The 22,508-nt window shown below is 37.5% G+C and overlaps 1 protein-coding gene across 2 annotated transcripts; it reads left to right on the top strand.

Moving 5' to 3' along the window:
- The first annotated feature begins 230 nt into the window (after window positions 1–230).
- LOC140304782 (heterogeneous nuclear ribonucleoprotein L-like) lies at window positions 231–21,854 on the top strand. Of its 2 annotated transcripts, none has more exons than XM_072383556.1 (13): window positions 231–534; window positions 8,288–8,406; window positions 9,906–10,143; window positions 11,245–11,330; window positions 11,642–11,738; window positions 11,864–11,936; window positions 15,361–15,420; window positions 15,537–15,691; window positions 17,382–17,503; window positions 17,925–18,123; window positions 18,270–18,327; window positions 18,425–18,523; window positions 19,750–21,854. In XM_072383556.1, the coding sequence occupies exons 1-13, from the start codon at window positions 349–351 to the stop codon at window positions 19,803–19,805; spliced, it is 1,548 nt and encodes a 515-aa protein (XP_072239657.1). In that variant the 5' UTR covers window positions 231–348; the 3' UTR covers window positions 19,806–21,854. The 2 variants fall into 2 exon arrangements, with proteins under 2 accessions (XP_072239657.1, XP_072239656.1); XM_072383555.1 differs by having other exon boundaries at window positions 232–534; window positions 15,537–15,769.
- The last annotated feature ends 654 nt before the right edge of the window (window positions 21,855–22,508 follow it).

Below are 22,508 nucleotides of genomic sequence, written 5' to 3'. Positions count from 1 at the left end.
AGCTCATCACAATTCATTGGAAAGTTCGTTTTTTATTTTTCTTCTGTGAGGATTTTGCAACACAGTAACACACATATCTATAATTACACTCTATTTCCAGTCTATTTTGGGATATCTAACTTTTTGAAACTTTGTCAAGGCTGAGGCTAATATGGTAACATGAAAGCTTAACATATAGGCATTGTAGCAGAGTGAGACGTCTTGCTGTTTTTCATATCTTCGGAGAAAAACAACCCCAATCTGCAGTGAGAGAGAGAGGGGAAGAGAGAGAGAGAGAGTCGTGTCTAGCAGGTGTCATCGTCTCTTCCTCATTATAATCGAAAATCTCTGATTTAACATCTCCCTGTGATGGAGGATAAGGAAGAAGAAGGAGGATACCACCGGGCGGCGAAACGGCTGCGGACGGAGGAGGAGACCGATGTAAAAGAGCTAGAGGACGGAGAAGAAGATGATGATGAGGAGGAGGACTCCGCCAGTGAAGAGGCAGCGGGGAGCGGATGCATCGATGGCAGAAATCGGAGGAGCGGTGGGAAGGTGAGGAAGGACTCAAAGGCGCAGTCCCGCGGTCTCTGATGAAAATGTGCCCTAAACTGTTCACGGGGATAAATAAGGAGAAACATGAATACAATAGAAGCGTCACTGTAAATGCATAGGGTAAGCAACGAGGAGGAAACATTTAAAATCACCTTCATTTTTAAGAGGTTTGTTCCTTATATTTTTTTTACGATTATCACTCTATCTTTACTGTAGGAAAAAGCAAGATGTGCATTTTATCACACTGGGGCAGAGCAGTCAGGATCACTGTTTCTCAGTCGTCATGTCTGCACCATCGGCCTAAAGATTGAGCGTTTTTAGTTTTACGGCTGGAGGTTTAAGATGTTTGTGAGAAGGTGAGAATGATGTCAGGATCCTCATGTTCCTTCGTTTGTTCAATAGGTCCACAAATGCACAGCAAATTGGTTGAATATGAAATAGTGAAGCCTTTTAAGTGGTAAAGAGGTATCAACAATTTCTTTAAAGTTTTTTTTCTTTCTTTTCTGCCTTAGGTTAATTGCCAAATAAAACTGCTTAAAAGCCACTTCATCTCACCACTGTCTGCCATTTAGGACATTATGTGACTTATCAAGTGCAGCAGGTCGACCATCGTACACCGTGTAGGCACTTTTAATTAGCAGTTCCCTCTCTTTACGTGTCAGTGTCTGAACCCTAAACTGACCCCCTGATACTCTAACTAGAACTTTGAATGGCAGCTTGTGTGTGTGTGTGTGTGTGTGTGTGTGTGTGTGTGTGTGTGTGTGTGTGTGTGTGTGTGTGTGTGTGTGTGTGTGTGTGTGTGTGTGTGTGTGTGTGTGTGTGTGTGTGTGCGCGCATTTGTGTGAATAAGATCTATCCTGGTTCCAAATAAATGTCTGAATCTTTTCTGGTTGTATTTTTGTTAGTTCTGCATCTCAAATATTTAACATATCCATAATCACTGCACTGTAGTCTAAAGTCCAACATCAAAGAAAGTATAATTTGGTTTGGTTCCTGTTTTCGAGTCAACTGCCAGAATTTGATCCATCAGCAGGATGTATGACGATTTTATTTTTAGCAATTTATATGAAAAGAGAAACACTAAAGGTAGAAGTGAAAAAGCTATTCCGCAAGATCATTACACACCAACTAATGGAAGCAAGAGCAGCCCCATCAACCAAGAGGGCACTCAGAGATGTCATCTGCCTTTCACTTTTGCTGTTCTGGAAGCACATGGTGCACTGTCTGTGAACTGTCTGATGATGGGAGTCCCTAATACTACATTGGTCATTCAAGCCATTAAATCATGTTCGTGTTTCTTGTGGCCTCAATGGTGAATAACACCCAATACTGCAAAAGTCAAAATACTTGAAATACCCTAAGATTTAGGTATATGAAGTGAGTGCAGTCTCCAGGCTGTTGACACAAAATGTTGAGAAGGCAAGGTTTAAGCATTTATTTAATCGTCGAACTTTCCATTACATTTTCAGTGAGGTCATTTTAGGAGTGTTTAATGGAGATAAACACTCGGAGATAATTATGGATGTGTTTTACCTGGCAGGTGAATATCTGTATTTTTCTACAGATCTGCTTTAGTGGAATGATTGTGTTTAATGTCCATCTCTGAGAGCAAATCAGTATGCCTGTTTACCGCTCAAGTCTGGCTCTGAGTCTCTGCTTGGTGACACAATATGGCATATCAGTGAGGTTGTTGCAGTGACAGGAAGTGCTGGCAGTCAGCAGGAAGTGAAACCTTCTGTCTGTCTTTGTGATTGGACCTGTATCAGTCTCGTGACAGGAGTGCCATTAGCTGGGTCCATACTCTGGCCAGTTCCTTCTGTCATGTCGAAGGATAGATGTCCAGTACTTGATGATACATTAGTGACAATGTAGGGAAGGTTTCCACGAATCCTCTCTCTAAAAGAAACAATTTAATCGGTAAAGAGTCATCAGAGAATTTCTGCAGGTGGCAGGTAGATGTGCAGAAGTAGCTTGTGACTGTTGGTGATTTGTAGATAATTCCTTTAGTCTTTATACAGGGCCAACATTTTTAGGTTGAGCAATAGTAAAACTCAAACATGTACACATTTTGAGGAAAAACGTCCTAATCCAGAAGATGAAAACTTTAGATATCATGCTCCGAAAATGTCATCCTTAAAGGGGACAAACTGTAAATGAAATAACTTTTTTTGTGCTTGAGACCATATGGTGTCTGAAGTGACTATCAATTAAAAAAACACAACGCTGCTGCTTTGTTTGGGATTGTCTCGATCTGAAAATCTCCCTCTGTAAACCATTCAGATTTGCACAGTGCTGTTTCATCACAGTACCCTGTAGCTGTACAGTTATAGAGAATTATAATGTACAATTATCCTGCCTTCCCATCATTATCTCCACCCACAATTACACATCATGCTGCTTTGTTTGTACTTCAGAAGTGGGAAGTCAAAATTCTTTTTTGTTTTTCCTTTGCTGTCAACAGCAGATTTTTATTAGTTATAAGAGTCACTTAATTTAAGAGAAATGCTTGTATTTTGGCAAAGTGCAAATGAACAATTTTACATTCAGTTGGTAAACTACTATTCTGCCAGTCTTAAAATGTGAAAATTAATAAACCTTATTTAAAGTCCCAACCTGGATATCTTGGCATTCTTGGCACTTTCTTAGATTTCTCAATGTCACAAGTTGGGAAATCTAAGTTTCCCTTTGTTATTGAACCAGCATAAAAAAACATGCTCTGGCATGTCCTAAACTTGCTGGGCTGGCTGTTACATTACCACATAATTCTGTTTGGACTAAATTGGACCAGTTCAACGTTTCACTTATCGTACCTGCAAGAGGGTTTGGTACTAATGAGGCAAAACTATGGACGAGGGAAATGCAAGTATTTCAAAATAAAATTGCAAATGAGATATTTTTCAGTTTGGTGCGTGGTAATCTGTGGTAATGTCTTAGTTTGAGCTCTAAGGCTAGTTACTAGATAATGCTCCGTCATACAGTAATAACATGCTTCAATGGTTATTGAGTATTTTTTTGTCTAAATTTATGTTTGAGTGGACATATAAAACTGTGCCACAAATCTCAAATGAAAGCAAAACATAAAACAAGGGAAGAGGGAACTTCCCTTTCCCAAGGTACAATGAATGCAGTATGATTTGATGTTAAAGCTGGGAGTGTGATGGACTTTCCCCAGTAAATCTGCTCAACTAACTGATTAGCATACTTTTAGACAAACAAGCAAAGCGTCGGGGTTGCATTTTCTTCTTGATTTATAAGTTGGTACTGACTATATGAACTGTATATACCCAAGCAGAGATTTTTTTCTTTTCTTTTTTTTTATTACAATCTGACCTCTCTTAGATCCCAGTAATTTAAGTCTAAGTCTAAGTCTACTTTAGGACAGACTTTTGGGTTCACCACTGGTAAGACTCAAAGGTTCTCATACATGCAGACATGTTCTAGACTGGTGGTAAGAACATAAATGTCTGCAGCATTCGACTTCTTTCAGAGATTTTTCACCTATACCTATTAAAATCTCTGAAACAACAGGGGTCAGGGAATATTTTGGACCATTTGCACCTGCTGTGCGAGTGAGCATGTGTGTGTTGGTGAGAGTTTGTCCTTTCTTCTGGCCTGTGTACTGATTTCTGCTTGCTCCTAACAGTTGTGGATACGTACAAATACATACATTACTCATATCAACACAACAAGGACCCTCATCAGCTATTCTCAACAGTAAGGAAAGCACAACAATTTCCATAGCGTTATTTCTCCATCACATGCAGCCTTCTGTGGACACCGGTTGATTTGATATGAAAACCTTGTTCATACTGAACATCGGGCACCCATATATTAGCTGTAAAGAGACAGTCACCTTGCCTCCTTACGTACAGACTACCCTTGAACTAGGTCTACAACCTTAAATGTAATTAGTTATGTGAGAGTGAAATGTTTTTGTCTCAACAAGGAATACAATCTCCTGTGATGTGAATATGTAAATTGATGCCTTTAAAGCATGAGTAATTTAAGTGTAAACACAAACACACTCGCACCCACAAAGAGAGCTATGAAAAACATATTTGGGGTATTGAATCCAGACTGTGGTAATAGGCTTTATAAACGATCTATCTACTTGTCTTGTTAGACTTTTTTAAAACTCATAAGCTCAGCAGCTGATCTTGCAAAGTTTTACATTGAAGAGCAAGGCAGGAGGAAAAAGAAGAGCTAAAGAAGATGAAGGTAGTAGGAGGCATGACTAAGAATTAGAAGGAGAAGGATGAGGAAGTTGAATGGAGGAGCTGAGGCCACATAGAGCCGTAATGAGACAGAGGGCTGACAGGAAGACTGTTATATGTCACCAAACACCCAACCTTAGGCTCAAACTCACAGATAAAATGAAGACACGCATGTTCACCAAAAAAAACAAAGAACTGATGATTTGTTTCCATGGCGACAGGGCAACGTGTGTTCTGCCTCCTCTGCAGTCCTGTAAAGGAGGTGGAAACTTCTCATTCCAAATGCTGTCACAAACTATGAGAAAACCATGGTAAATACATCTCGACACTCTCACCAACACAAATTGAAATTAGAAAGTATGTTGGTAACATCTTTCCTCCTGATCAACATAATTTCTGCTTCAACCAACTGTCCACCACTTGTAGCTATAGTAACCAAGACCCATGTAAGTATTCAAGTGTGCTCTGTTACTTAAAGAGCACAGTCTTGAAAAATTCAGACATTTCTGACATCACATGTTTTTACTGATGGCTGTAGGATGAGGTTGGCTCTCACTGCCAACTCTGTCCTTCACTTCAACCAGAACACATTTTGTACAGAAAAGGTGACCTCTCCATACGTGTGTGTATGAAAAAATGTGTCAAAACTGCCTGGTGCAAACAATGCGATAGAGAGATAATCATAGCTTTTGAATGATCACAGTATTTCTGGTTTTAATTGTATTTCTGTCTGAATGAAGAGATGGCATGTATACTAAATTCAGCTTGTGTATCTCACATCTATGTTCACTATGCAAATTCTTGAATGGCATCGCACTTGTAGCAGCTTGCCCCAGCAGCTCTGGGCATATTGTGTCTTTCTTTATATCTTTTGTACTCTCACCAACATCCCTATAGATGCAAAATAAGAGTTAATTATATACTAAATGCAAGTATCAAAACATAAAGTTAGAAAATATGAAATAAGACAATAACTTAACATGTGAAAGAAAAGAAAAGAGAAAACAACATAAAGTGAGCAGTGCCATACATGGTTCAGGGTTCCCATCATGTCATGCTGAATGCTAGCCTACACAAAACAAGTTAGTGATAGGTTTCCATTTCACAATTTCTAACTATGAATTGAAAGTGAACAATTATACTGATTGCCAATTGGCTGCTAATCTCCTTAAAGGAACAACATTTTTTAACTCTGCACACAGGCATGTTGAAAGTTATAAAATCTATCAAGCAGATGGGAAAAAAAAAGAAATAAAAGAAAGTGAACTTATATACCGTATATATATATATAAATAAAACAAAAATTTAGTCTTAAATTCTGGTCTGAATGCTCTTTAGTAGTTTAGTAGCTGACTAATTCTGTTCCAAAGATGTGGTTTTAAACTTTTCCTTCATGTCGTCATAATGGAGATTTTTACCCTGACTTTGTGACTTGAGGATGATTTTATTAAAGTGAGCAACAAAGAACATTAGTCACTTTTGCGGTTTGGTAATTCTTTATGGTGCTGCAGACCATATTTACCATTCAGTAACACTTATGTTGCATATAAAGGTAGGGATTTTAAGTCGGCAACACAGTCAGACAAACAAAACTTTTAATAATCAAAGCTAACATTTAACAAAGCACAGATTTACTAGAGCAAATCATGAAAGCTTCTGATAAAACAAAGTTTTTTTTTAGAAATAGTCTCAGTCAAAGTTCGTTAGTAAAATCTAAATGGGAATCACAAATAACACAATTATAAAAAAACAACTCAGTTTAATCATATATCAATCTGAAAGTTTGCACTGAGCACATGATTAAAGCCATAGAAATACAGTGTTGGACTGATACTGTGAGGTTATAAAAATTAGAAACAACGTTGTCCCAACTATAGCTGGCAGGCCCATGCAGCCAGAGACATGAGAAAAACAGAAAGTGTGTTTCCTGCATACACTGATGTAAAGTGGCTGAGCTTGCATCCTCAACCTGCTGCAAAACAAAGGTCAGGTTGCAAAACTTTCATGCTTGCTCAACGTCTTCCTGACAAAGACAAAAAACATCTTTTTGTCAGCCGTATTGCTATGAGAAGATTTTCCGATTGTAACTGTCACATGTTTACACTCATCTCAACAATGATGTAAGATTCTCAGCTCTCTTCACGAAGAATGACACACCTTTAGTTCTATTTGCAACTATCAAGAAGACCTCCCTACCTCACCATATCCTGTTATCATTCTAAATGCAAACTCTAGACTAAACTAAATTTCATACTTGAGTCACAAATTTATTGCAGGTACCAAGAAGGTTTACGGACATTTTATTTATTTTTAAAATTCCCAGAGCTGAAAAGTGATTAAAATCACCAGGTTGTTGGACAGATGCAACAGCATTTTACTCATGGTTGAGCTAGTTAACAGTCAGATTTATTACATTAGTTTCCCAATTACAGGTCACAAATCTGTTTAATAAGTTTAGAATGAAAATGATTTTGGTAGTGCAGACATCTGTAGCATAGAATGGAACAACTACACAGATCTTATATAGAAAACACAAAGACAGAGCTGTTTTTCATGCGACTCTACTGAACACTAAATTTCACGTAAATTTAGATGGAGTACTATTATTATTCACTTTACACCAAAATGGTATCAACAATATCATCCAGTATTTATTAAAGCTGTCTTTTTCATTGAACTGAACTTTTATTGATTGAAAACATGCTCTGAAAAAGACTTCTGAAGAGTGAGGTGTTGCTTCTTTCTGCATCTGCATGTGTTTGTGGACAACTGCACAGAGATGACTTTATGATAACTGTTCACATAGGGGGAGCGGGTCTGTCTTGTCTGTCTTGCTCAAAGTGCTCCTTTGATCTCTTTGTGAATTACATTAGAGATGTGTGTGTTTTTTTTCTTTCCATCGCAATAGCGTCTGAGCAGCAGGGGTCAGGTGGGTAGCCCTCCTTCACACAGACCTTTTATCTAAGGAAATGGACACACATGCACCCACCTTATTTGTATACATTATTTGTAAATGTCTGGGACTGCCTGCACAACAATGTGTAGGTTTTGAGGACCGCTTAGTAAAAAAAAGGGCAGCATACAAGTGTGTCACATCAGTTAGGGTCTACAGTAACACCTGCAATCTGGGATTCAAACACACATACATATGCGACATTGACACACTGGTGCACTAAAAACAAAAAGCAATCCATAGCCATAATACATGAACATATGGAATTATTTGTTATTGTGAAGAGTTTAAAGTGATGAGATGATGATTAGATATGTCATTATAGATTTTAAAACAAAATTGTTAAAACAAAAAAAGTTTATTGTTGTTACGACAATCTGACTTAATGGTGCTGTTAAACACACACGTTTCAATGTTTCTTATGACATCTTATGTCATGCCACCCGTAGGTCACTGTGTTGCTCTGTGGTTTGTCTGAGATATCTGTGAGAAGCAAATGTCACTAACAAGCTGGGCTCTAGGAGCCCTGCAGTTCAGAAAACAATCTAATCAGTTGTGCTTTCAGTTGTCCACTTCTTTTTTGCAGGAGAGTGTGAAGGAGAGTCACTGCATCCCCCCGTCTCCAGTTGTCCATGTCCGAGGACTGTGTGATGCCGTGGTAGAGGCCGACCTTGTGGAGGCACTTGACAAGTTTGGCAACATCTGGTAGAAATAAACTTTTTGTTACTGCTTTTATTTGTCCCCTTTCAAATTTAAAAGAAAAATAGATTGATCCTTTAGATGATGTTTATACATTACATTATAGTAACTTTAAACTGCATTGCACATATTCCACCTAGTGCTAACACATAGTTCCAAGGTAACAATCATAACTAAAAGCAAACAACAGCCACTCTGCAGTACTGATTACTGAGTTGGATTGCTGTTGTTGCTGCAGTTGGGTGCATGATATGAAAATGTGAGGTATTTTCCAGAAGTTTAGATTTCTGTGTGCCTCATCCAGTTGTGTTTCTGTTGTCCATTGTGACAACCTGACTCTAGCACAGTAACCACAATGAGCAGCTTCCTGTACATAGTCTAGTTTTACTGCATGGTATGAGTACTTCCTCCGGTCTCTTTTGTCTACTCTGTCTGTGGTCAAAATTCTCACAGAATCTATCGATGAGGTCGTTTGTTGTTGTTTTTTAAAAGTTGAGACTACAAGTACAGAGATGCTGAGCCTAGTTCCTGTCTGTATGGTGGCGCTGTAACCTTTTAATAACAGTGAAGTAAAGGGAGACAAGCTGTTTGAAGGTAGAGGAGGCAGGTGATGGAGGGTATGTCAGATGTATGCCAGTATGAATAAGGCTGGTTTCTGCAGGCTTTGGGATCTGACTGTAAATGAGTTTCTTCTATATAAATATTACTAAATGCACTGGGTGACAAAACCACAGTTGGCATACATAGGATTGTAATAAACTTCTTTAAAAAATTTACACTTTCATTGTTTGTAAACTTTTGTTGACAATGTAACATTGGTGTAGGAGCCATATAGGGTATTGAGTCAGGTCTCATTGGGTAATCAGCGGCCATGGCTATATAAGGTAGGAATCTTCTTTGTCTAGGCAGGTGTTTCAATCGGAAGGAGAAAACAGTTTTTGACCGCTGAAGAGATTGGTGGATACAAGAGGTGTGGCTGTTTTTATGTGTACGAGAAGGAAGAGGAAATAAATGGACAAAGTGTTCAAGTGGCAATCCGACTCATACTTTCATGACATCAAACAAGGTAAAATATCAGCGTGTCAGTATTACCCTGGTGCATCACCTCAGTGGCTTAAAGCATTGGCTTGTCCTCTACAATTGGTATTAACTGTTAATTACATTATTACATATGTAACAAAATGTTACTATGATATCCCAGAGTGGACAAACTAATGGAGTGAAATCTGTGCATCTTGCCACTTGGCCTTCTAGTAATCTGGCAAACTCTTCTCTTGGGGGAAGCCTCCTCCTTAGAACAAGAGGATCTGGCTAGAATGTCTTCTGACTGGTCGAATTTATAAGGGTTTGCAGAATTGAGGGGGGAGTAGAAGACAATTATTTGTAAATGTGTACTTCCATGAAAACAACAAACAAACAAACAAACAAGTTTTTCAAGCATTAGAACACAACATATGTATTCCAGCCCCGCCTCTTACCTCCTCACCTGTCTGCTCTGTTGGCAGTTATGTGATGATGATGCCATTCAAGCGCCAAGCTCTGGTAGAGTTCGACAGCGTGGAGAGTGCTGAACGCTGCGTGACGCGTGGAGCCAGTGAAGCTGTATACATTGCCGAACAGCAAGCTTTCTTCAACTTCTCCACCAGCCAGAGAATAACCAGACCAACCAATGCAGATGACCCCACCAGCAAAAACAAAGTCCTGCTGCTGTCCATCCAGAACCCACTGTACCCCATCACCACTGTGAGTGCAGTATTTCCTCATCTCTAACTTCTACTATGGTTTGAACTTTTTCATCTGTTGGATGACAAATGATTTCAACTGATATAACCAGAACCATCTTTTCACCTTTTCTTCTTTTTTGTCTTCAAAGTGATACTATCCTAATTTTGGGCTATTCTGCCTTCTTAACATGTCTTCTGAGACAGTGGTAGAAAGATCTTACTTGGAAAATGTATTCACTCCATTTGGTGTTTTTCCAACTTTAATGTATTACAACCTGTCATTTTAGTGGATTTTATGTACAAAATCTAATAAGAAACAGTTCAAATCGGTTAATTAAAATGGAAAAAATTTAAATAAAATATCTTTAAAAAATCTGGAAATGAAATATGAACCTTTGCTGTGAAGCCCCTGAGATTAATCTGGTGCTACAAAACGCACTAAATTAGGTCCATACATATGTGTCAAACACACACACACGTATATATATATATATATATATATATATATATATATATATATATATATATATATGAAAATAGGAAAAACACTAAAGAGGGATGAATACTTTTGCCATCCATTGTGTTTATTTAAGTACATCTTGCCAATGAACAGCAATAAAATTTGATCTTTGAAAATAAAATTTCTTTCTGCATTTTGATGGTATTTCTAAAATAGTGATAAAAAATGTATCAAAAATCACTTATGGACAAATATTGATTTTAAAATGTAAACAAAGTGAAACAGGAATTTTGAATCTGCCTTTATCCAGTGTTCACTTTTCGGTTCTTTTGTTCACATATTCAAGGTTATTTTTAGATATGGAACCTTAGTCACATATTTAAACATAACATTTAAGGAAGCTTGTTCTGCAAAATAGATATGAAAAAATCTGTTGGACATTTAATATGATAAGTTCTGATTTACTTTAAGATCTATTTTTCATCTATTTTACATGAAACAGGCAAAACAATCCAATTTCATGAAGAAAGTAAATATAATAAAAGAAAAGAAAATTTGAGTTCAATCTGGTCGAAGGTTCAGTTTGTACTCGTTGATACTCATGCCAAAGAATGCAGTGTAAGTTGCTGTTTGACGGTGTGATCTGTCTTTTTCTCACAGGATGTGCTGTACACTGTCTGTAACCCTGTCGGTAATGTCCTGCGCATCGTCATCTTCAAACGAAACGGCATCCAGGCCATGGTGGAATATCCTGACTGTGTGTGTGTGCGCGCGCAAGTGTATATGCATTTTTGCTATTCAGTAGAAGTTAAATTTTTTTTTGTAGTTTTGTGCTTCATTGGCTTAATTTATTTAATTATTTCACTCCTATTGATGCAAGATGATGATGATGATAGAAGGAGGATTGCGTAGGGAGATTCAAGCTGACAGGACTTGTTTTGTCAAAGTCAGGTCAAGTTTAGTCAGCTCCCCTGAGGTTTGTGCGGGTCCAATTTCTGTCCTCTGATTGTCTCGTTGCTTGTTTTCATGATGAGTCATCCTTAATGAGCTTGTTAACGTTTGAGTCAGTGGAAGATGCTCAGAAGGCCAAACTGGCTCTGAACGGTGCTGATATTTACTCTGGCTGCTGCACACTTAAGATCGAATATGCTCGGGTAAACACACACACACATACACATTCTCCAGCACGCAGCAAGTGCACGCATACATATGCACTCTCATTCTCATGCCCACGCACACACACCCACCCAGAGGTGCTGTGCTCTGTCGCCCCCTGCAGCCCAACAGACTGAATGTCGTCCGCAATGACAACACCAGCTGGGATTACACCAAACCCTTCCTCCTGCACCGAGGTAGGACATGCACAAAAACACATGCAGCTAATCTGACTGTTACACTCAGTGTGAAGTTAGAAATGTTGGAAATAGTTTATTCTGATCAATCAGCTTGAATTTTCAAGCACTTACATTATGAGTAAAGCAAGCTAAAAAGTAACTGTTTTTATCTGATCCTTTATCAGTTATAATGTAAAACAGATTTATATTTCATGATTTGTTAACTGATTACATGAGTAATTGCTTACTTCTGAGTTATGATATTTTTACTGTCACCAAATGATCCTACATATTTGCCTCATTAGAATTTCTTTAACTCAAACATGAGCCATGAAAAATTAGTGTTACATAAATAATAACAAATCTTAATTATGTAAAATTCTCTGAACTAAAAAAGTGAACGCAAGAGTTGAGATGCAATGACTGCATTGCTAAAAATAGGATGTGGTTCAATGGGTCTTTTTTCATGACAATGCTGTTGATCTGCGCACAAAATGAAAATTCAGATTGATAGTATCAATACTTTGGAAAAAATAAAGATGCCTTCCTAAGATAAAATCAGCTGTGGCATAAGGCATGCATCTAATTTAAGTCAAATTGTGACAGACAGTTCTCTGTAATTTCCAAAGAAAAGCTACATGATAGTTGACAGGCTTTGCCGAGAAACAGACTTTAAAAAAAAGTGGTAAGTATGATGCTGTTAAAGAAGAAGAATAGAATAGAAAAATACTTTATTCATCCCCCGTGGGGTAAATTCAAATATTTTTTATATTATGATATAATAATATATTATATATAATAATTAATATTCAATAATATTACATATTCACATTCAAATAAGAGCAGACAAAATCACAGAGGGATGAGTTTTTCATGCATTTTTGTGTTGATATTCATAAACTTTACTGTCCCAGTCAGATAAATAGATAAATAAATTAAAATGCAGCAGTGTAACTGATAAGTGAAATCCAAGCTTGTTTACTAAGCAGCATCCATGGGAATATATCTATATTATTATATTAGTAATGGATATTTCCTACTTACTCCTTATTTTGTAAAAACTCTGCTGTTCTTATGCAGTGCTGCTGCTGGGCTGTTGCACTGATACAGTCTCATCCATATCTCCTTTTTGTACCGCAGTGTCACCAGTAATGAATTTTTTATTTTTTAATGGCATGAGAAAATGTACGTGTGGTGTGAGAACATGAGAGAGTTATTAAATGCATGTGGAATGCATCAGACAGTTCAAGTTGAACATTCTTGCCAGCCTGGTTCAGGGGGGTTGCCAGAGGAATTCACATGGTTTGATGATGTAGGTTGTGTGATCATTTTTGTCATTAAGGTTTGTCTATTTTGACACTGTGAAATGGAAATTAATTTTCCTTATGATATCCTTATTAAAAACATTAATTAGAGAGCTAACACAGAGACAGACAAACAAATTTACCTAGAATCACCAATTAAGCTCAAACACATTTATTAGGAGAAAACTGGAGCAACAAAGAAAAATCACGAAAGCACAGTGAGATCATGCAAATTGCATGTAGCACGAGCCTAAGTGAGATTTGAACCACAAATCTTCTAGCTGAGGTGACAATGCTCATAATGCTATTGCTATTGCATGGCAACCAAACACAACCAAAATATATGTAACACAAGAGAATGCTCCTACAGGGTCTTTTGTCATTCACAGGACATTTTGCATGCCACGTGCAGATGTATTCAGTACCTATTAGACCTTATTATGGTATATATACAGCCTCTCAAATAATTCAACTCACTGGCACCTGCAAGTACTTTTTCTTTCAAATATAGGCCTTTGTTAATAGAAATATTGTGTTGCTCACTGATTAACATTATATATGTATGTACACCCATGGCAATCCTCAGACTACAGAGCCATGACTTGACAAATTAATATCTAACGTTATCACAATCCGATAACAGTACAACCGACTTTTAAATTTTAGACTGTAGACAGAACTCAAAAGTTGTAAAATTCTACTAGAATTCATAAATAAATAAAAACACAACAGATGAATGCAAGAAAGCACTGGGAAGCAGAGACTAAATTACCTAAACTACACAAATTGTATGATTTATAGGTCAGATCTATCTCAGAATTTCAGCTGTATTCATGATCTTTGGGTAGAATCAAAGAATGAATAAACCCTGTATGGTGTTGGGCTTATCCTAATCAACAACATGTCGAGTTTAGAGCTCGAAGTAGAGCCACCGCTTCCCTAAAAAGTGGTTGATTAAGGTTTCTCTGGCATCTGATTGTCCACAGGTTTTCCAGGCATTTTCAGATGTGAGGAGACCAAGGGTTAGACCTGAACCGTGCAGAGAGATCATACATCTGATTTGAGTTTAGAAGGACTTGGGTTCCCTCTGATGGAGCTTGAAAATATTACTTGCAAGAGTCCTTTCTGGACTAACTTACTTAACCTGCTTTCACTGCAATCCTGAGTGGCAGAAAGTAACTTGATGCATGAATAAAAGATACCAATGAATTATACCATTCATTTTCTGTTCCTCAAGTGTTTTTATCAGTTAGACTTATTTTCTTGATTTAGATACTTTATTGGATCTAACATCCTGTGCCTTTTAGTAAGGCCCAAGCTTTGTGGGGGGTGAAATACGACAGAGCTGTGTTTGCTCTGCCTAGAGCCTCAAAGGGTGAAGCCAGTCAGTGGCTGGTGAGTGTACTAAAGCAGTGTTTCTCAATCCTGGTCCTCAAGGCACCCTGCCCTGCATGTTTTCCATTAACAAACCATTCATTTGAATCAGGTGTGCTGGAGCAGGGACACATGGAAAACATGCAGGGCGGGGTGCCTTGAGGACCAGGATTGAGAAACACTGTGCTAAAGGTTCTGTGGAGGCTGATAATAGAAATAGTTATCTTTCTGTCCTTCACTCTATGCCTGCACTCTATTTCTACACTGTAACCCCTGACAGAGCCTGACTAGTGTTTTTTCTTCTATGTAGCTTATTGTTTGCTTTGATGTTAGATCCTCATTGTAAGTTGCTTTAGATAAACGCATCTGCCAAATGCATAAACATATCAAAGAGAGAGAGTTCTCACTTCTCACGTCTACTCAGAATTTATTTTGTTCAGGCTCTGCTTTCACTTGACATTACACTGAGACCCCCATGTTTTAGTGTTTGTGTATGTGTGGGTGTGTCCCTATAAAGTCCCCATAAATGATTGAGTTTTATGATGAGTGGGAACTTTGTGTAAGGTGAGAGAAAGATTACTGTTAGTGTCAAATATGTTCATAGTTACTCTAAATGGCTGGAAAAAAATGAAAGCTGAATTGGAAAACTGCTAAGTGTGGCGATGTCACACACAGGACAGGACACACAGGTGACAATGCCATGGAAACATCACTTTCCTGTCATGTTTTATTTACCTTAAATGTTGTATTAATTTATGTTGCAGAGCGGGGGAAGGGCAGGCAGCGTCAAGCCATCCTAGGAGAGCATCCATCCAATGGCTATGGTACTGCCTGTCTGTCTGCATTACCTTCTCTCTGTCCTTAAGTTTTGTTTCCTGCTCCCTCTTTCTAACCCCAATATATTTTGTGTGTGTGTATTTGTTTGTTCCTGTGCCCACAGGTCCACACTGCCCCCTGCTGCCTCTGCCTGCTAACAGCAGATACAGAAGAATTGGTGAGCAGGTACAGGACATGATCTCTTACCCACCACTCCTGCCGAAGACCTTTCCTTCTACATCTTCTTCCTCGCTTTTGGGCTCCAGTTCCGTTGCCATGGTGAGTGGACTACATCCCACCAAGATGAACTGCTGCCGCATCTTCAACCTCTTCTGTCTCTATGGCAACGTGGAGAAGGTGTGTGTATTTTGCTAGGACCTTTAGAGTGATGTAATCACTAGAATGTGCTCGGAGAACCGCTGTATGGCTGTTAGCCATATGGCTAATAACTAATATCTAATATAATAGCTGTTATATATTCCTATGTAATTATATAATTAATATAATCCCTAAAAATAATCTACATTTGGTTTGATTTGTAAAATTGTATTGATTTTATTTACAATATAGTATTGCTAATCCAGAATACAATACATTTCCTTTTAGGTTGAAAATAGAAAGACAAATAAAGAAACAATTTAGACAAAAAACATACCGTATTTTCCGCACCATAAGGTGCACCTAAAAGCCTTAAATTTTCGCAAAAAACGGCCGTGCGCCATATCCAAAAATCTGTCACTGATACCGCCGAGCTTTCATCGGGGCATTAAGCCCCCTCCTCATCACTCACCGCGCCGCTCAATGCCACGTTCACTTTTGCCGCGCCTCTTCGTTCTAGTACATTGGAAAAGAATGGCAACTGGCCACTTCCGTCGCTTGCTTTGCGTTCAGTGTGAATCCACAGTTAGGCGGATACCAGCCATTCACTCTGAATGGGGCAAAGATTGTATTGAGCTTGTACTTAGCGATTGAATCGTGTCATCATTAATGCTTTTGCCCATGTCCCAGTGAGTGCCTGTTCTTCAGTCTGAGATGGGTGATGCAGACCGATGTGCAGTTTATAAGTTTATAAGTGTAAAAACGACCGACGATGTTGTCCTTGACCGTCGATGTTGTCCTTGACCGTCGGACCATTTCCAGCTGACACAGGGACTTAATACATACACTGGCAGCTGGCAGCGATAAACCAATCAGAGAACATTATGTATTATGTAACATTATGTAATACGTATGCCTTATTAAGTACAGAAATGGACAGAAATGTAGCTCAGGAGGAAGAGCAGTCACCCACAGTCGGTGGTTCGACTCTGGCTTCCCCAGGATACATGTCGAAGCATCCTTGGGCAAGACACTGAACCCCACGTTGCTCCCCCAGTGTATCATTGGGGGTATGAATGTGTGTGAATGCTTAGAAAGCACGTAGTTATATCTTAAGACGTGCTGTATGAGTGTGTGTGAGTGGGGTGAATGCGGCATGTAGTGAAGCGCTTTGAGTGGTCAGCTAGACTAGAAAAGCGCTATACAAGTACAAGTCCATTTACCATTTACCCCATAACTTTGTGCTTTATAATCAGGTGAGCCTTATAGTGCAGAAAATACTGTACTTTTTATTGACTTTTCTCTTTAAAATACTCTCTTCTAAATGATATTGGACATTCTGGTCTGCATGTGCAGAAAATCTGACTGAAGACAATATATATATATCAATAATTTCCTTATATGTGGAAAACGAAAAAGTGTCTGCTAGATGATTGAGCTCTCAAATGTCCCGTGACAGAGAATCAAAGTGCCAAATTTCAGTGACTGTTTCAGAATTTCTTAAGATATTCTTGGGATCCTATGGCCTCCTTAGGCTGCAAATAAATCTTAAAGCAGTTTCAATTAATGTTTTTGGAAATTAAAGCTGGATAATCATGTTAGCATCTAGAAGCATTTCACAAAATGGGGCACTGATTGGTTGTGTTTACAGGTAAAGTTCATGAAGAGTGTTCCTGGCACAGCATTAGTGGAGATGGGTGACGAGTATGCTGTGGACCGAGCTGTGACTCACCTCAACAGCATCAAGGTGTTTGGCAAGAAACTCAATGTCTGGTGAGCACTGACGCATCCTCAAACTTCAGGAAAACATGTGGAGCTTAGGGTAGGGGTTGGGAGGAGTCTGACAGTCCAGTGCTAATTATCTTAAACTCCTAACTAAAATGACATGATACGGGCTGTGAATATTTATGGTCGTACTTCCTTTCTCTTGTTGAAATAGTCACCACTCAAAAGCAGAAATAATGGCATGAACAATTTTTCTGGAAAGACCCACCAAAGTAAAATAATTTAAACTTACCAAAAACTGATGTCTATGATGGGTAAAAGCTCCTCCAACACATTAGTAGTAACAAAAAAAATCACATTAATTTCCATGCTGCTCAAACACAAGCATCATAAGCCTGACTGTCTAACTTGTTCCTGTTGTTCTTTTTGGCTTTTCGCATCATGAATCCGTCCACCTGTCCCTCCTCAGTGTGTCTAAGCAACAGGCAGTGATTCCCAGTCAGGTGTTTGAGCTGGCTGATGGCAGCAGCAGCTACCAGGACTTCAGTCTAACCAGAAACAATCGCTTCAGCAGTACACACAGCAGCAGGAACATCATCCAGCCTCCTGCTGCTGTGCTTCACTTTTACAATGCACCCCCCACCCTCAACCAACACCAGCTGCTCAAGGTGAGGTCACACCTGCGTGAGAATAATTTTTGATGGAGGACTATAACTTAACAAACAAAACCTGTCTAAGTTATATCTAAATTTCTTCTCGGTAAATAAGAAAAGACAATTTTCTCATTTCTCTTTCATCTCTTTCCCATCTATAGCTTTGCTCTGAACACAATGTTCCTAGCTTCACCAAGTTCAAGGTCTTTGATGCCAAACGTGAGTTTACCAATCACACTGCAGATGCTAAATGTCACAAACAGCTTTATACTCAGATATCTGTATTTCCCTCCCATTTCCTTTGTATTCCCTTCAGCCAGCTCAAAGACTCTATCTGGTCTGTTGGAGTTTGACAATAAAACTGAAGCTGTTGAGGCTTTGACTGTCCTCAACCATCACCAGATCAGAATACCCAGTAAGTGATTTAGGGTACATTTGTTATGCATAAAGCTTCATAGGAAGAACCAGTCACACAGAAGGTGTCACACACACACATATATATATATATATATATATATTATGGCATGCCGTTCAGGAAATTAATCTTTGAATATATTGAATGAACCTTGAATATATGGAATGAATCTTGAATATATTGAATGAACCTTGAATATATTGAATGAAACTCTGAATATATTGAATGAACCTTGAATAAATTGAATGAACCTTTGAATATATCGAATGAAACTCTTAATATATTGAATGAACCTTGAATATATTGAATGAAACTGAATATATTGAATGAACCTTGAATATATGGAATGAAACTTTGAATATATTGAATGAACCTTGAATATATTGAATGAACCTTGAATATATTGAATGAACCTTGAATATATATATATATATAAGGCATGCTGAGGTTGGCCTGATAAACAGCTGCCTGGCCTGTTGTCGTAAGTCTGCCACGAGCGAACTTCTTCATTAGAAGAACTGGCAGGATTATCGGGAGGATATCGTTTGGCCCGTACATGCATTCGCCAGTGTGTTAAGGATGTCGTCATTCTTTAATATTCCTCCTACGATATTCCGAGCGCACCGATTCATTGTCATTCGCTTTTCAGCACAGTATCTACACTTTAGACAAGATGGCCGCTGGCACTTCCGTGAAGTCTGACGTCAGTCAAGTTTCATTCAATATATTCAAGGTTTCATTCAATATATTCAGAGTTTCATTCAATATATTCAAGGTTTCATTCAATATATTCAACTTTCATTCCATATATTCAAGGTTCATTCAATATATTCAAAGGTTCATTCAATATATTCAAGGTTCATTCAATATATTCAGAGTTTCAATCAATATATTCAAAGGTTCATTCCATATATTCAAGGTTCATTCAATATATTCAGAGTTTCATTCAATATATTCAAGGTTCATTCAATATATTCAAAGTTTCATTCCATATATTCAAAGATTAATTTCCTGAACGGTATGCTATAATATATATATATATATATATATATATATATATATATATAATAAATAAAAGTAAGGATCAGAGAGGATTTTTTAAATTTACTTCTCTTCAAAGTCCTAATACTTATCAGGTGGTAAAAGAGAAATAATTTCTAAAGTTTCTAAAGTACTTTGTTACCAGTTCATTAATGTGAAGTGTGTTCATTCTCTTTGACCGGCAGGCAGCTCTAACCCCTTCACCTTGAAACTCTGCTTCTCCACTTCTTCCCATCTGTGACCCAGAGACTAGATGGCTACCACAGATACAAAGATCTTCTTGGAAACACCATATAGCCCATTCCTTCATTTTGAAAACAAGGAGGGCTGGGCAAAAGATTCAAATTTTGAATGGATGAACTTTGCATGGTTCATGATGAGGCAGTCTAAAGAAGAGAAGCAAGTTGACGACATTGCAGTAAACTAAATCAGTGACAACTAACAGATACTTGTATCTGTTAAAATACTTAAAGGTTCCAACTAGTACCAATAAGTAAATGTGAAACAGAGGAAAGCTGGTGTGGAGCTAGTGTATAACAGTATATATTTAGTAGGTGCTGTGTTTAAACTTTTCAAACTTGGTCCCTCCTCCCTGGTGCAGCAGAGTAACAACAGAGGTGTTCAAAGTGACAAACAGATACATTCACAGTCAAGTGCCCTTAAAGAAGAAAAAGGCATAATTTACCAGTTCTTTCTCAGTAGTTATGTTTTAAAGCACAAATAAACACATTCATACCGCGAGCCATCAACTGGTCTAAGGACTGCAACTGAAAAATATCCTGAAAACAGGAAAATAGAAAGTTTGTTAATTTTGTTATGGTTTGAAACATATTTTATTATGTATTCAAAGAGGAACAATATTGTAATATCTTAAATGATGATCGCAAGGTTCCTCATTAAACTTGTAAGATTGGATGTTTGAGCTACACAGTAAAATCTAACTTGTTACAACTTAAAAAATGACCCTCACTAAATATTCAGATTAAATCTGATGAAGAAAAACAGTTTGTCCCTCTGACACCACAGATGTTACCCTGAATAAAGATGACATTCTGTATATACTCTAGTCTTAATTTGTTGAATACATTTGTTTGTCAAACAGCATAAGCAGTTGCTTGTACTCATTTTCATTCTTAAGATGTATGGAATGGAGTTCCACAAAAATGATAAATCTGTTGAACAATAAGAAAAAGAATAGGGAAATATAATTACGGTAATGAAATCATAGGTGTTGAAATAAGAAAATATAGAAATATGAACGAAAATAAATAGGGATGAATTGATGGTATATTTTTATTCCTAATTTTAATACATAATGTAATTTATTTATTTGTCATTTTATTTTTTATTATTTTTTGCAGTTGTGTTTTCTGTTTCACTATTGTTTTGTTGGTGTTTTCTTATGTGTCAGAAGCTTTTTCCTTTGCAAGTTTTTTTTTATTTTCATTGCTTTATTTCTCAAATCTTTTGCTATTACCATTTCTTTACTGGTTTGCTTTACTTGATTGCAACTGCAATTCAATATTAGCTTTGCTTTTGTTTGTTTTTCTCAGTGGCTTTTGCTACTCCTTTTTCTTTTATTATTTTCCAGTTTTTGATTTTCGCTTCACTGAATTGCTTTTGCTTTTTTCTTACTTTGTTACCTACTCTAGTATTAGAGTGTCATGATCTTCAACCTGCAACTTCAAGCCAACAAAAGTATCAATTGGACTATTCCTGCTAGACTAGAGAGGATGTGTGTTAAACTCCTCCTCTGGAAAGATCTTGGTAGCAAAGACAATAGGATACAACACATTCTGATAAATTACATGCAATGTGTGACAATGGTAGGAGTTCTTGAGGAACAGGATTTACTTCCCCTCCATGTATGTGTGCAGCCAAGCTTTAGTAGGAGCTGGCAGTGTCTCCCCCACCCTGACCCTGGACCAAATCCTGCTTCAAGCATACTATGTATATACAAGACTGTAACATCTTCCTCCATTACCAGTCTCTGACTTTGCCTCTCTGACCTAGTGGTTGGTTTCACTGATTTCTTAGCCCTAGAAATCTTTCTTGGCTCGTTCAAGACCAGATGTTAGGGTCAGGATCTGAGAACAACACAGAGTGAGAATATAGAAAAAGGTATTTGTAGAAGTGAAAATCAATTTATATGATAAGGGATAACATAATAGCAATAGCAATACCAGTAAAACTGAAAATGAGAAAATTAAAAAGCTATTCAGAAATGGTTATAGCAAGAGTTACTTGGAAATAGCAAAATAATAATGATAAAGCAAAAGTAATATGGAAATTTTTTTAATCAAATTAATTAAAATGAAAAATATAAATATTTACACATTTATTCCAAATTTTATATCCCTTTTCTTATTCCCACTTTTATACTTTGATTAATTTCTTTTTACATTTCCTTTTTCATTGTTTTATGCTTTCACAGATTTATTTTTGTTGAACTCCAATCATTCCATAAAGATGTTAACAGTTTATTAGAATGCACAGTTGTCATTCCCTTGTTCCCCAACATTCCCTGTGCTTCCCCAACAACTGCTTTTAAGTATCTTCAGGAAACTGAAAGTATTTTGTTGGTAAATTACTGATTTATATAGATGCATTACATTTTAAATTGTTGCATTAAACTGGATATGTGACCTTTTTTTCTTTTCATGGGTGATGTCTCTGAAGAAACTTACTCTAGCTGATAGTTTTCCTCCAAATTAATGGTTTTACTAAAATTAATATCTACATTGTGTCAAAATAAAGAATTAGTCACAATAAAACAACGTTTTAGACTGATGTAGTTTTTGTGGCAGCTGAGATAGGATCCAGCCCCCTGTGATCCTGAACTTGATTAAGCGGGTATGGAAAATGGATGGATGGATGGATGTAATTGTTTTTTAATTATGAGGTTCACAGTAAACTCAGGAAGGAATTGCTAAGAAAAAAAACC

Source organism: Leuresthes tenuis, unplaced genomic scaffold (genome assembly GCF_036924035.1).
Source record: "Leuresthes tenuis unplaced genomic scaffold, fLeuTen1.0.hap1 SCAF_4, whole genome shotgun sequence".
Taxonomy (NCBI): domain Eukaryota; kingdom Metazoa; phylum Chordata; class Actinopteri; order Atheriniformes; family Atherinopsidae; genus Leuresthes; species Leuresthes tenuis.
Note: the sequence above shows the minus strand (reverse complement) of the source record. Positions and strands in the feature narration are given on the sequence as shown.